Here is a 14652-nt window from a genome sequence, read left to right on the forward strand (position 1 = left end):
ACTATACTATGACTTTTTAAGCCTTAACATACTATGACTTTTTATGACTTTTTATGCCTCACTATACTGTTACTTTTTATGCCTTCATATACTAGACTAGACTATGTCTTATGCTGTACAATTCTCTGACTTTTTATCAGTTTTTATGCTATACTATACTATGACTTTTTATGCCTTACTATACCATGAGATTTGTATGACTTTTTGTTCCTCACTTGTTATATTTTTATGCCTTACTATACTATGACATTAATGCCTTGCTATACTATGAGGTTTATATGACTTTTCATGCCTTATCATACTATGACTTTTTATGTCTTACTATACTATTAGGTTTTCATGACTTTATGCCTCACTATACTATGAGGTTTTTATGACTTTTTATATCTTTACTATACTATGACTTTTTAAGCCTTACCATACTACTACTTTTTATGCCTTATTATCCTATTACTTTATATAGTTTATTATACTATGACTTTGGTATGCCATAATATACTATCACGTTTTTTATATATTTTTGGCCATTCTGTGTGGAATTTGCATGTTCTCCCTCTGCCTGCATGGGTTTTTCTTGGGTACTCTGCCTTCCTCCGGCAATCCAAAGACATGTGCATTAGATTAATTGGCGGCTGTAATATCTTAGGATATTTTGATATTTTATGACATACTATTCCATGACTTTTTATGTCATAATATACTATGACATTTTTTTACATGTTTATGCTGTACTATAATATTACTTATTCTGACGATTTTATGCATTTCTATATCATGAAGTTCTTTGACATTTTTATGCCTTACTATATTATTACATTTCAGGCCATACTATATTATGATGTTTTTTTTTATATTTATCCTTTAATATACTATTATGTTTTTTGAGATTTGTATGCCTTCCTATGCTATGACATTTTTATGATATAACAAAAAAATTTAATAACTATTTCAGATTCCATGCACTGCCCCTGCACTTCAGCCTTACACTATTGGTATCCAGATAGCATGGGATGTTGTCAATCCAGCACCCCTCCTCTTGTTATTTCCGCTCAGCCAGAACAGCTATGGGGTCAGTGCTCCTGTCAGTGCTCTGGAAAATTGAGCTCGAGCAGACTAGCACTGTACCAGCGAGAAAGGAAGGAAGGAACTGAAAGGAGGCCTGGATGTTGAACATGGATTTGCAGAATGGGAAGTAGCTGTTCACAAGCCGCATCTCCAAGGAATACCAAGGAACACACCACTCATATAGTCATCAGGTATTAGTCATCAGTATTTGTGCAGTAAGGAATGTTATTTTATTGTTATTATGTTTATTCACTTTTTGGCCCATGTGTAACTGATTTTTAACCAATTATTCATATCTTTAAAATTTTTTTAAAAGACCTAGTATGGAGAACTATTCCCTGATATTTTGGTTGGGAGTGGCTGGACGATTTTGAAAAGTTTGGTGCAATTTCACTCATGTTACTCTGGAGGGTGCCCGTCTCTCTAACTCAGACTGCTGAACTCTCATTAAAACTTCAGACAAACTTTGCACAGGAAAACGACTCAGGATTTTGTCTTCCATCATTTACACAGGAAGGGATCTTTTAATGCTCAGTTGCAACAGGAGGGATGATTACAGCAAGAAAAAAATGTTTCAGTATTCATATGGGCATGTGAGTATAAATTAAACATTTAATAAATGGTTTATAACACAGTATAAAGTATTTCTTGTATGTCGTGTAGACATATTTCATATTAGACATATATATATAATATTGTCATTCAATATCTGTTTATAAAGCAGCCTCAACTTATGTGTCCAGGAGAAGTTATATCTTATCTGCTGACAACTAAAGGGTAGTGTGTTATAAACCATTTATTAAATCTTTATATCCTGCTCATAACGGCTAAGTAGAACCTATATTTTATGAAACAAAGTGAGAAAATATAGAAAGAAAGAAAGAAAGAAAGAAAGAAAGAAAGAAAGAAAGAAAGATTATTCAAATTAAAGAAGACCATTAATGTGGGCTTGTCTTGGTTGTAAAAATATCAGTAGCAAATCAGCAACTGAGTTTCCTTCCACAGGAAAGCAAACAGGGCTGCTTGGCGAGATAAGTTCTTCACTTCCCAGAGATGTGCGCTACAGAAATTGATCACACCCCTGCGGTTCATAGTACAAGGACTTGATTTCTTTTTAGTGCTCCCACAATTTAATTCTACTTGCTAAAGGTATGTGCCTTTCAATATTTTCAACATCTGCTTTCCATCTTAGTGTTGAAACTTTACTCACATAAATTTTTAATCTTGTGTGTCTGTGTGTGAGTGTGGGGGGGGGCGGGGGGGTGAACATGGGCGTGGGTGGTTGGGGTGGTTGCTGTATTCCAGGGAGAGAAAACTGATAAAAGAAGATTGAGGGCTTGTCTAAACAATGTATCTGAGCAACACACTAGACCATCCCATTCCTGAACTATGAATAACATCACAAATCTTTCTATTCAAGTTTGATCCTGCAATGCTTTGCTCTCATTTCTGTTACAGAGGTCTGTGTAGATTATAGACAGAGACAAGAAGATGCCCTTTAAAATGTGGGATGGAAGAAAACTGCTTCTTGCTACAGTCGTTTTCACATCTCTCTTCTACAGAGTAAGTATTATTCATCTTACAAATGACCATTCAAAACTTGAGATGTTATGTTAAGAAAAATAATTTCTTCTCTTGAAACTATGTTTTCATTTCCATACTCCATTAAAGCTGGCTGCACAGGAGACAAAACTCCTGGACATGGCCGAAAATGCTGTTGATGCCTTGTACAGTAACTGCCATAAAGAGACCAAGGAGAAGCTTATCAATTCAGGCATTTTAGAAAAAGAGCTAAACCAAAGTCAGGGCTTCAAGAAAGCATGGAATTCAAAACCCCAGTGTGCACAGCAGATGCCAGGAGGAATAAAAGAAGAGCGTCTTGCACTTTTGGCATATGTTAATGGGGATGGAGACTTTCTGAAGACCTTCAACAATGAAGTGGAGACAATGGGCGTAAATGTTAGCACTTATGAAAACCAGTTCCATTTCAAGTCTCTTCACTTCCTGCTCATGCGTTCCATGAAGGCAAACAAATGCAAAACTGGATATTTTTTGGCAGAACAACAATACAAGGCAAACGTAGGCTCAAAAGTGAGACTTGGACAGTTCAAGAAAGTTGAGGCAGACTTTAGTTCGTTTAAGAAATTTGAAGACTTGGATGAGAAATTGGTTTTTAACATCACTTCTTGCTTCTTTGTCAACATGAATGACAACAATTGTACCAAGGACATTGTCAGTGCACTCTTGCTATCTCCAGCTGAAGTGTTCACCGTGGAGAGTGTAAATGACAAAGATGAAAAAGCTGAAGGGATTAAGTACAGGGAGATTGTTTTGCAACATTCCAAAGTGGAGAGCCATCATGACTGCTACATTTCACGGTAAGACACAATTTATAAAATGAAATGTGTTGCTCTATCCCATGATTATTAACAAAAAATAAGCTCTGAATCATGAGGTTGTACTGTCTGTGATTTCTTTATCAAAACTGTGTATGTAATCATTGAAAGTTACACAGTTCTGAATAATAAATGAGAAATTGTTTGGCGTCAAATATTTGTAATAGAGAGACCATATAGTTTTAGCTGACTGTATGTGACTTTGAACTGCTCTTCACCCAAAACAGTCCCTTGAAGTTCTAAGCCCATGTAATGGAGAATAATATATTTCAAAGGCCCTGAAAATTAAATTAAATCTTTGTAATTTGGAATAAAACAGGATTTTGGAATCCACTGTGGAAATGATGCCTTTATGTGTGGGTGTGGCTTGATCCGATGCGACTGGCAGTGCTGACAATATTACCAAACTAGAGTGGCACTCAGTGGAGTGCATACCTCTGCCAAGGCCAAACAATCTGTCTTAAAGCCTTATATGCAACACAATTGTATGAATTTATTACTTGTTGTGTGAAATGATGACATCAGCATTATATAGTTCATCTGTTTTACAGCTGTATGAATTGTCTCACTGCTATGTTGCAACCACTCGTTATTGTGTAATTCTGTTACATTAATTAAATACTGATGTAAGCATTCATAAATGCTGGTGGTGCCACATGCACTGTAATTCTTACTCTTAGTAAGAATTAATTGTTAATCATACAAACTTATAGATGTCAACGCCATAAATACACCAGATTTTTTTGATCAGTACATTATTTCTTGAGAAACAGATGAAAATGTTTGGGCGAAATTTTTAGGGAATGTTAAGGAATATGATATCTGATTTCTATGGATGTTTTTCAGTTGAAACAACTCGAAACGATTCACAGCCAAGAGCAGAGAACAAACAAAACAGAATCTCTCATGTGAAATAAACCAGAAGGTCTTAAGAATTTTGGTAGAAAATTTCATCCTCAAGTAGGAACACCCAAGAAACTGATTGAGAAAATAGATTTTCAGAACTTAAGATATTTTGATATCAAAATATATTAATCTGTCTTTGTTTGTCTCTCTCTCTGTAGGTCTCCAGCGGATGTCTCCAACCAGTGGCTTGTGTTGGTGCTTGTGGCTTTATCTCTTTTTTTCTTGAACTGCTAAGCAAGAACAATTAGCATCTCAGACTGCTGAGACAGCTGAGAGTTAGTAAAATGAAAAAACACTGCTTTGTTTTTTACAGCTTGAACAATGATAAAACTATTTTTCTGTAATGTCTGCCTGTTAAGGTGCTGAAAGCTTATATAGTCGGCTGCAAATATATACTCATGTCATAGTTTTTTAATTACTTCTACCACATGCTTTGAACAGATGTCCTGTTTATTTTACTGTATATCATTTACTTATATCAATATTTCTAAAACTAGTCATGGGAGTGAAGTCCTCAGCAAGATGAGAACTGAGAATGTTGCAGTTTATGATTGCCGTCTTAATGCCTAAGTCACCAGGGTGTATAAGGAAATTTCAATCATCAGCTTTCACAGCATTTGGGAGAGAGGGTTGAACTTTAAAAAAATACATAAACAAATAAATTGGTTGAACTGCCCTTGTCTTGCCTCCTGCTTTTTTTACACAGCTATGTATGTTTCAGGACTGATCTCTAAGCATCTCTTCATGTGGCAACTATGCCAAACACTGGGAAAGATGTCAAACTCAAAAAGCTTTCACATTATATTCAGGAGGTCCAACAGGACCAATATAACATGATGCTGATCCATGTCTCACAGAATGACAAACATTTTCTGATCTGACACCACTATTATGACAAATAAAAATGTAACACAGTGGTTGTTCAGAGACATGGTTAGTGTTTATAGTAATTTAACATCATATTGCAACAATAAAACACCATTCAGTGCAAATAGATATACATTTTTTTTAAGCATAGATACAGTAAAGAGTAACTCTTATTATCCCCAAAAAAGTACATTTTAAAATGGCACATGCTTTCTCCAGCTAAGAGAAACAGGGTGAGCAGCAATGTTGCAGTTATTGTTGATATAATCCACTGAGTAATGGTGTGATGGCATTAAATACACAGTATGTCTACAGTAAGTACAGCATTTAATCAAATACATATACTATGTTATATAATAGCGTGCTGTGAATATTAAACAAATGTGATTAGAAAATGGCAAATGCAGCTTAACAAATAATATTATGATGTGTGACAAGTGATTGCCTTTGAGCTCAGTTACTTAACCAACAAAACAGAAATGCCACTTATAGTTTGGGTACTTGTTCTTACAGGATTGAATCATGGACCTTTGTATGACAAAAACAACATAGAAAAATAAAAACATATCAAACATCTAATATATAAATATAATTCAGACATTTAAAATATGTTCGCTTAAACCACCAACCATATTTTACCAAAACATCAATAGTTTTTAAATTATCAAAATTAATCAAACCCAATAAGGTGCAGTACACATCATCCCTTTAGGAAAATATAATCAATGAAATGCTGTGTTAATGAAATGCTGAACACTTTCCTACAATAACAATGTTAAATATCCACATATACATTAATCTCATGCTGACTGGTTGAAATCTTTTTGGATTTTGCAAAATTGCCTCACATCATTTGGTCTATTTACACAAATAAGCCCAATACATACAAAACAACAACAAAATAAGATTTATAACTCATGAACAGTAGCATTTTATGACTAAAAACAAATGAACTTTTCAAATCAAAAAACAGCATGTCAGAAGATATCAGATATTTTGTATAACACTATTTGTCAAAAAATTCAAATGTATTGATCAGTTTTGATAAATTGAAAAACAGATCTCCATCACGGCTGACAATCCTCACTCAGGCACACTGTAGAGACAAAAAAAAAAAAAAAAAAAAAAAAGCTAAAATCAACTGTACACAAGGCCCAAGTGTTGGTGTAGTGCAGGGGTTTGCAAAGTCTAATAGCGCTGGGGATCCCCATCAGAATAAAGATGAGATAACTGCCACCCGATCTCCTACCCCTCTTTTACAGAAAACTATCACTGCATTACTTTGACGATGAAGAAAACTTTATAACTCAATTCTCAGGCAAGTTCAGCAGTTATAAGGACTGTTATTTCTATGAGCTCTAAGCAGGTTTATGGAACTTTATTTGCAATGTTCAGAGATAATGACATCCTCAGAAAGTGTAAGTCACAATCTTCTAAAATGATGCGTATCATGTATGATTTCAGATTAAAATACCCTTAAACTGGAGTATGCAACCTTTTTTTCTTTTTAGATAAAATGTGCTCCAAAACATATCTTCAACTCTCCCATGCTCTCCAAAGGAGGCACACCTCAGACTGAAAACCACTGTTGTGTAAAAATCAAAACTATTCCCAGATTTCACCACACTAATCCAAATTGATTAATATTTATTGGCTTTATGAATAAACAACAACAACAACAACAACAACAACAACAACCACTAAAATCAGCATTTGTCAACTCAAAATACATAAAATAAAACCCAGTGAGCATTCACCTGGAGAAACTAACTGTCTTCATTATTGGGCTCAGAGTTGAGTCTTGACCGGTTACCACGAGAACAAGTGCTCTTGTTCTTGCTGAGGATGCTGGTGTCAACCCGAGAGAGGGTGCACATGCTGCTCTGGTGACCTGGTCGAAGTCTTGTATTTTGGAGCTGCAGCTCATCATAGCTTGAGACCCTCACAAAGGGACACCAGCGGAAAACCTGCTTGAAACCAGCGCGGAACCTGCAGCCAAATCAAACGCTGATGTGTAAATATGCTGTTGTGTCCACAAACAGTGCATACATGTGTGTTTTGGGGTTGTGGTGTATATGTACTCACCTGTTGTTGAGGCAGCAGTAGATGATGGGGTTGTACATAGTGGAGCTCATTGCCAGCCACAGCACTGACAGGTAAACCTGCTGGATGTACTTCCACTTGCTCAAACGCTTGTTAAGACCCGTCACAATGAAGAAGACATGATAGGGAAGCCAGGAGAGGGCAAAGGTCACCACAACAATGATCATCATCTTCACAACCTGCAAGAGAAAAGAGAGAAATGCAAAATTCATCAACAGAGGATCACTCCAAGTTTTTTTTTTTTTTTTTTTTTTTAAATAAAAACATGAAGAATTTGAACATGTCACAATAAAAGCACAGGAGTAAATAGTATAGATTAGCTTGGCTAAAAGTACAGCTCTTTCCAAAAAGGGAATTAGTTTAGATTACATCACTCAAACAAACTGAAAGCATATTGGCTGAGTAAACAGAACATTACAAGTCACAGCAAACAAAGGATTATGGTAAATGCAGTTGTCATTAGATTTACCTGCATATGAAATAAAACTCTTATTTAGCTGTATTTTTGTAAGTCCATATCTATATATATATATATGATATATATATATATATATATATATTATATATATATATATAATATATATATATATATATATATATATATATATATATATATATATAATATATATATATATATATATGGGCAGCTTTAAGTAAAAAAAAGCTTTAAGTAAAAAAAAAAAATGTTTTTTCATAATGACTTTTAACTCTCACTGTGATTTTTGGATGTGTTGAAACCATGGCAGCTCTTTAAGTAGCGAGTTTGTTGTTTATTTCCCTTCATTGTGATCATGACATCCCCATTCAATGAGAATGGATGCCGTATGAAGAGAGGGAAAGGTCAATGATGACACACCAGACCCAGCAGGGTCCAGGTAGGACAGATGAGAGAGCGCCACAGAATTCATTAGTGTGTTGCAGCACAATGAAGAGCTGTCCCCCACAGCTCTTCATTGTGCTGCAGGGGGGGAATCTATCCCCAAGTTAGTTTTATTTTGAAGTTCACATTTTTTGCTTCCATCTTGCTTCAGTTTACAGGATAAATATGAGTTTAAGCTGAAATTGATCGGTGTAATTTGGTCAAAAAAAAAAAAAAAAAAAAAAAAAAAAAAAAAAGTTGCTGGTGTTTTTTCCCCCCATCCATAAAATCCTTTTTACTGAATAACTTCCGCAGAAAAACCCTTGTCTCATCTCTGAATAATCTGCAATATTTGATAAACTGTATTCTTTGACATTAATCCTAGAGCTGTCTCGATAGATGCTCGTCATGACAGCTGTGATGACCTTAAACCCTGTTTAACCCGACCCTCACAGTGGCCGCTGCAGAGCTCGCTGTGTAGTCTGGCTGACGATGCCAAACTACAGTAAAACAAGTGCCTCTGGATGCTTTCTTTTTCTTCTTGGCTGCAGCTGCAACTGAACAAGCTGTGTATACTGGCGCATGACAACAGATAAAGTGTACTTGCACTGATACGTTTGCGCTGTATGTGGTTTTGGGATAATAAGGAATTAATTAGAATTATAAGAGAATGTTAATTCCCTTCACAGTACTGAACTAATTTGCTTTGCAGAGCTGCACAACACATTTTACTGATCTCAGCTGATAGTCGTGCACACTGTTTGTTCCACTGATGATCACTTTGATTTTAGTTGGCTGTGCAATGTTTTTCTGCCTGCTCCCCAATCAGCAGAGGTCTCTCAACACAGAGGCTTGCTTCTGTTGTGGACTGTTGTCCCTGGTGCTGGGAGATTATAATGCAATAATGAGAATCCATTAAAGTGTTTGTTTTTTTTTTTTCCTTCTTTTTTTATCTGAGATGTTAAGGTTTTGTTGTTATTCTCGTCACCATTTATTCACTGCAGTAAGGGAGTGAGCTTGAAAGCTGTTTGTGAATAAGCCTATTGCATTTTTTTGCTTTACTTTTTCTACTTTCCTTTTCTCAATGGGCAAATGCTTCCAAATAAAAGGGTTTGAACCTCAGTCCTTGATCAGCCTCCATGTTTTGTTGCACTTGTACTCAGTCCCATCAGCAAAGGCTGTCCTTGAACAAGTGCAAACTGTCTTACTGTGGACTACCAGGTAAGTACAAACATGAAATTGAACTAGAGTCACACTTTATATCTGAGTCAAAACCTTATGTACATGTGCATGATCTACCTGTATTCTTCCACTCCAAAAACACAAGCTAAATAAATACATGAAATAAACATGTTTATACCTTCCGTTTGGCTCTGAGCTGTCCGTGATAGTTATCAGATGAGTCTCCCGGGATCTCCCCTCCCCACAGCGTCACCCCCACGATGGTGTAAGTGATGCCCATCACCACTAAAGGCAGTAAGTAGACCAGAACTGTCACTATGATATGATACCTGCACAAGTGAGGAAACAAATCACCAGTATGTTTTAATACAGTGACAAGCAGGATATGCAGTTAAGGTTAGACACAATCAGATGACAGAGAAGAATAAATATAAGAATCAAGATTCCAGCCCAGCTTTGCCATGATAATGATAATGAAGCCTGACACAAGCAAGAACAAAGGGCATTGTCAGTGTGTCTGTATTCTCACATGAAGTGGTCGTCGGCCATGCGGGGCCAGGCCACATAGCAGAGGGTCCTGCGGGGCAGAGTTTTTGTGGTGGAGAAGTAGCAGAGAGGGAAGGCCAGAACCACGGCCAGACTCCAGATGCAGACGATGACTCCCATAGTGGCCTTCGCCGACAGACGAGGCTTCAGAGGGTGGATAATGGCCATGTACCTACAGGGCAGAGGTCACAACACTGTCATGAGCTGAAAATTAATACAAGCAAACAGACATCACAAAAATATGCTTGTTGGGCTTAATGCAAGTCCTGTAACATGAGCATGGTGGTTTAGAGACGTGGCCATTATCACAGCAGGCATTTTGCAGAATGGGTCACTGTGACACTCATGATATTTGTTAATGATTGCAAAGATTTTAATTTTTTACAACGGAATATTTGATCATAATTTAAGCAAAAACATACAAATAACAGAAAACAATAGAAACTTTTTCCAGTATGAAATAGAGGTGAATACATGCATGGTTTATACTGCAATTAATGCAAATGTCAAAAATCCTTTAATTTTCATTCACAGCTCTGCCATTCTTCAAATGACACATGGCCTGAACAATCAAACATTAAATTGCAGGCTGTCCTAAAATACGAAAAATAAACTGACAAATTTCTGAATTCTTTAAATGATTTTATATATATATATATATATATATATATATATATATATATATATAAAAATTATTGCAAAAAAAGAAATCGAAAAAGAAATCGAAAAAGAAAAAGAAATCTTTCTAAAACACTTCCATGCCTGCTCTACGATATGAACTTCTCACCCAGCCGTACCTGTCGATGGCTATTGCACTCATGGAATAGATGCTGGCGAACACAGCGGTGACCGGGAAGAAGTTGTGAAACCTGCAGTACACTTCTCCAAAGTACCAATCTCCATGAGCCGCGTAGACGAAGTTGATAAGCGTGTTGAAAGCGGCCATCGACACATCAGAGAAAGCCAAGTTCAGCAGGAAATAGTTGGTCACGGTCCTCATCCGCTTGTGCGCCAGAATGATCCAAATCACAATCAAGTTTCCGAAAACGGCCACTGCCAGCACGGTGCTGTAAGCCACCGACCACAGCGCGATGCGCCACGCCGGCTGCACGAACTGGTTGGTCAGATTTCGGGTTGAATTGGGCCCAACCCGTTCAGAGGCCATTCCTCAAGTTTCCCCCAGTCGGGTCTGTGTCTGTGTCAGCCCGCTGCTGGAAGGCGACATAAACCACTTTGGCACCCTTGATGTGCAACATACGCGCAAGAGTGTTAACATGTGACCAGTGAGGCAGAGAGAGTGTGGTCCTGATGCCACTCCCTGCCATCACTCCCGGGAAGAGAATAAAATCATAAAAACTAGTTCATCTGTTTTTTCTTTCAACCTACAATCACTAAGCACATAAAAATTATGAATGAATGAAAATGAATTGTCCCTATCATATGAGATAAGTAAGTTCATGATTTTAAGCCGGTTTGGCTCACAATCTGTAATCATGCATCATTAGAAGACATCGGCACCCACCTCCATTCAACCTCCTCCCTCAACCTGAGATACACACCTGATAAACAGGTGTGTATCAAGCCTTGGATCAGTCCGAGTGTGATACAGTTAATCCTTAATAACCATGACATGAAAAGAAAAGCTTATAGCTTCAGGATTTTATGCAGGTTTGTCTGTATTATGTAACCATAAGCTCAGTGACACAGATCGAGGCCATTAAGAGTTGGACATAAGGAAAGGTTGTTTGCTCACTATAAAGGTCTCTTCATGTTTCATATTCAAAAGTGTCAGCTTTGTATAACATATCCAGACTTGTTCTGAACTGACTGACAAGAGGTTAAGATTGAATCTATAGTGTGAAGCACAAGAAGAAAAGCTTTTAACAATAAGAATGCTGCATTACTTAATTACTATATTACTCCAACTCGATTAATTTTATTTTAGCCACATCATGATGATGGAATTCAAACATTAAAATTCAACAACAACTGTTGAAATGATTGGAAAATAGAAATAAAATACAAACTTCTGTAGCTATACGGTCATTCGAATGTCTGAGTGTGTCCACTCACTAAAAACTTTTTTTTTTTTTTTTTTTTTTATATAAATATAAATTGTGGTCAGGGCTGAATTTTTATTTGACTCCATAAGACTAAATGTGACTTGAATGCCAAGTGAATAAACACATTTTCCCACAGAATTATATTTTGCAGTATGGAAAAACTTTGGACACAAAACTTTGACCTTAAATTTAGTACAACTGAAACATTAACCGTCTAAATAAAATAAAAGTAATTAAAACACAGACCATCTTTTAAAAAGGTGCATCTGGGTGACTCTGACCGCAGCATTTGTGAAACCGTAGCCATGGCCTTGCTGCGATGCCACTCATACAAGACCTCAGTTTACTCTGCTCAGCTTCCTGTTTTATTGGGCATTTAAATTCCTTAAACTAATTCTGCTGTATTTGTGTGTATAAATAGCAACTGCAACTGCCTCAGAGAAAATATCCAATTAATGTGTTTTACTCCTGCCAGTAACTGCACCGGCTGCACTTGTTTTTACGAGCTGCATTGTAAAATGTGTTCTTTCACTTCCATGCTCTTATTGCCAGCTCTGGCCTGTATAGTTTAGTCTGGACATAGACTAATAGATTCTGAGTTTATGGGTCAGTCTCTTTAGAGCACACAAACATTGACTAGTTGCGCACTGTCACAGACCACAGGAAGGTCAAAAAGTCTGTTTCCTCCCAGCAAGACCTCATTACCCGGAGGTCACCTTATTTTGGGGCCACTCCCTAGCTCAAATGTCACGGTTCAAACCACTTCTAAACACACCCTGTCCTCCATACTCAAAAAGGTCACAAGCTATTAACTGGCAGCCGATAACATCATTAGCTGTATCCAAAGTTATTTTTCCTCTATTTTATATGAATAATTCAAGTATCATTTAATCACAAGCGGGGTAACAGCAGGGGGCGATGAGTGTGTGTCTTTGTCTGATCTATGTGGGATAGGATGAAGTTTTAATCTGTGCAAAACAAACAGTGAAATTGACTGACAAGACGGGTTCTTGCATCCTTTGGAGAAAAGTAAAGATGCTTTCAATCATTTTATGACCTTAAGACCATTAAGGTGTATAAACATAGGTAGAAAACATTAAACCTGCTCCTGAAATGACACTGAATAACTTAAGATTTCATCCACCTTTTGCCATCTGCATTACATTTGTTCACTGGGAATGCGTCTAAACTAGAAACAGAGCTATCCAGGACTCCCCTGCTGCTTCATTAGATGGTTTGTCTTTTCCTCTGTCAGCTCATAAGCAGCAAAAGCTTCACATTGTCAGTTTTATTGTTGTTTTTCCCTGAGACACCAGTTTGTAAATTCCAGGATGTCCGTAAGCAGAGGGGCAGTAATGTCTCAACTTGTAATGTGACTCACAGAAGGGAAGAACTGAACCCAAATGCAGCTAACGCAATGAAAAATGTTTAATAAACAGAAGAACTTACAAAAACTGGTGAACCAACCGAACAGGAAGCCGAAGCACAAGGCACCACTGGGGACTTAAACAGGTACAGAAGCACAGGTGACTCGAACAGATGAGCTGACCCAGACAAAGGGGAGCACAGAGACTAAATAGACACAAGGGAGGCAAGGGTGATTGAACACAGGTGAAACACATTAGGGCGGGGCAGGCAATAATCACCAAGGAGGGAAACAGGAAGTCAAAACATCAAGAGACAAGAGGAAAGTAACTACACAATAAAACAGGAAATGACTAAACTAAAAGTGCAAACATAACACAAAAGCTCAAACAAAAAATGCCCATCATTGCAACCCATGACAGTGACAACAATGAACTAATATAAATGTGTTTTTCATCAGTGTAAAATGAATATCTTTAAATGATTTATTTCTGAGGCATATGTGGTTTTTGTGAAACATCGATTCAAATGCAGAAAAATCTGAATTGGTACATTTACTCAAGTACAGTATAGTTTCAGTTCACTTTGAAATGTAGCAGACTGGAAACCATTGGACTAAACTGTATAAAGCAATTAGCTCCACTTCAACCAGCTGCAACAGTAAAATGCTGTATGATGCACATAAGTACATTTGACTGATAATAAACTTGAAATGCAGGATATTTACTTGTATTTAGGTATATTTACATTGTTGTGTTGGTACTTTTAGTTTTAGTAAAGTCAATGTGAATACTTTTTCCACCACTTCACAACATTAGGAAAGATTTTAGGACAAATCATTTATTCATTCATTCATTTTCTACCGCTTATCCTCTAGTAGGGTCACGGGGGGGCTGGAGCCTATCCCAGTATCTTTTCGGGCGAGAGGCGGGGTACACCCTGGACAGGTCGCCAGTCCATCGCAGGGCAACAAATCATTTAGTCATACACAATTTACTCAAATCACATTGAATTAAAGTGATTTTCAAAAAAAAGTAAAGCAACCGACAAAACATATTGGACATCAATCCATATAAAATGGCAATAATAGTAATGCTCAGTTCTAGCTCAGTAAATATTCGCAGAGTATGAGACTGCCCCCTTTTACGCCACCTACTGGTGGCATAAGAATGAGACGGATCAGACCTGGGAACACTGTGAAGAAATCAGCAGAAAACAACACATACACGACACCAACTTTCACCAACAATGTCCTGTGTTTTTATATAAACAGAGGAATATGTCATCAGAATCATTTTAA

At 37.0% G+C, this 14652-nt stretch overlaps 2 protein-coding genes across 4 annotated transcripts; one reads left to right on the plus strand and one right to left on the minus strand.

The window, feature by feature from the left end:
- The first annotated feature begins 1101 nt into the window (after positions 1-1101).
- On the plus strand, positions 1102-5042 carry si:ch211-145b13.6 (erythroblast NAD(P)(+)--arginine ADP-ribosyltransferase). 2 transcript variants are annotated; one of them, XM_056371878.1, is made up of 6 exons: positions 1116-1256; positions 1579-1658; positions 2071-2214; positions 2524-2628; positions 2737-3443; positions 4526-5042. In XM_056371878.1, exons 4-6 carry the CDS (start codon positions 2557-2559, stop codon positions 4599-4601), a joined length of 855 nt encoding a protein of 284 aa, XP_056227853.1. In that variant the 5' UTR covers positions 1116-1256; positions 1579-1658; positions 2071-2214; positions 2524-2556; the 3' UTR covers positions 4602-5042. The 2 variants fall into 2 exon arrangements, with proteins under 2 accessions (XP_056227851.1, XP_056227853.1); XM_056371876.1 differs by lacking the exon at positions 1579-1658 and having other exon boundaries at positions 1102-1256.
- Positions 5043-5200: 158 nt separating this feature from the next.
- On the minus strand, positions 5201-11432 carry tacr3l (tachykinin receptor 3-like). 2 transcript variants are annotated; one of them, XM_056369747.1, is made up of 6 exons: positions 10722-11432; positions 9908-10096; positions 9557-9707; positions 7320-7516; positions 6992-7223; positions 5203-6330 (listed from the first exon to the last, which is right to left on the minus strand). In XM_056369747.1, exons 1-5 carry the CDS (start codon positions 11087-11089, stop codon positions 7001-7003), a joined length of 1128 nt encoding a protein of 375 aa, XP_056225722.1. In that variant the 5' UTR covers positions 11090-11432; the 3' UTR covers positions 5203-6330; positions 6992-7000. The 2 variants fall into 2 exon arrangements, with proteins under 2 accessions (XP_056225713.1, XP_056225722.1); XM_056369738.1 differs by having other exon boundaries at positions 5201-7223.
- Positions 11433-14652: the final 3220 nt, after the last annotated feature.

Source organism: Seriola aureovittata, chromosome 3, assembly GCF_021018895.1.
Source record: "Seriola aureovittata isolate HTS-2021-v1 ecotype China chromosome 3, ASM2101889v1, whole genome shotgun sequence".
In the NCBI taxonomy this organism is placed as follows: Eukaryota; Metazoa; Chordata; class Actinopteri; order Carangiformes; family Carangidae; genus Seriola; species Seriola aureovittata.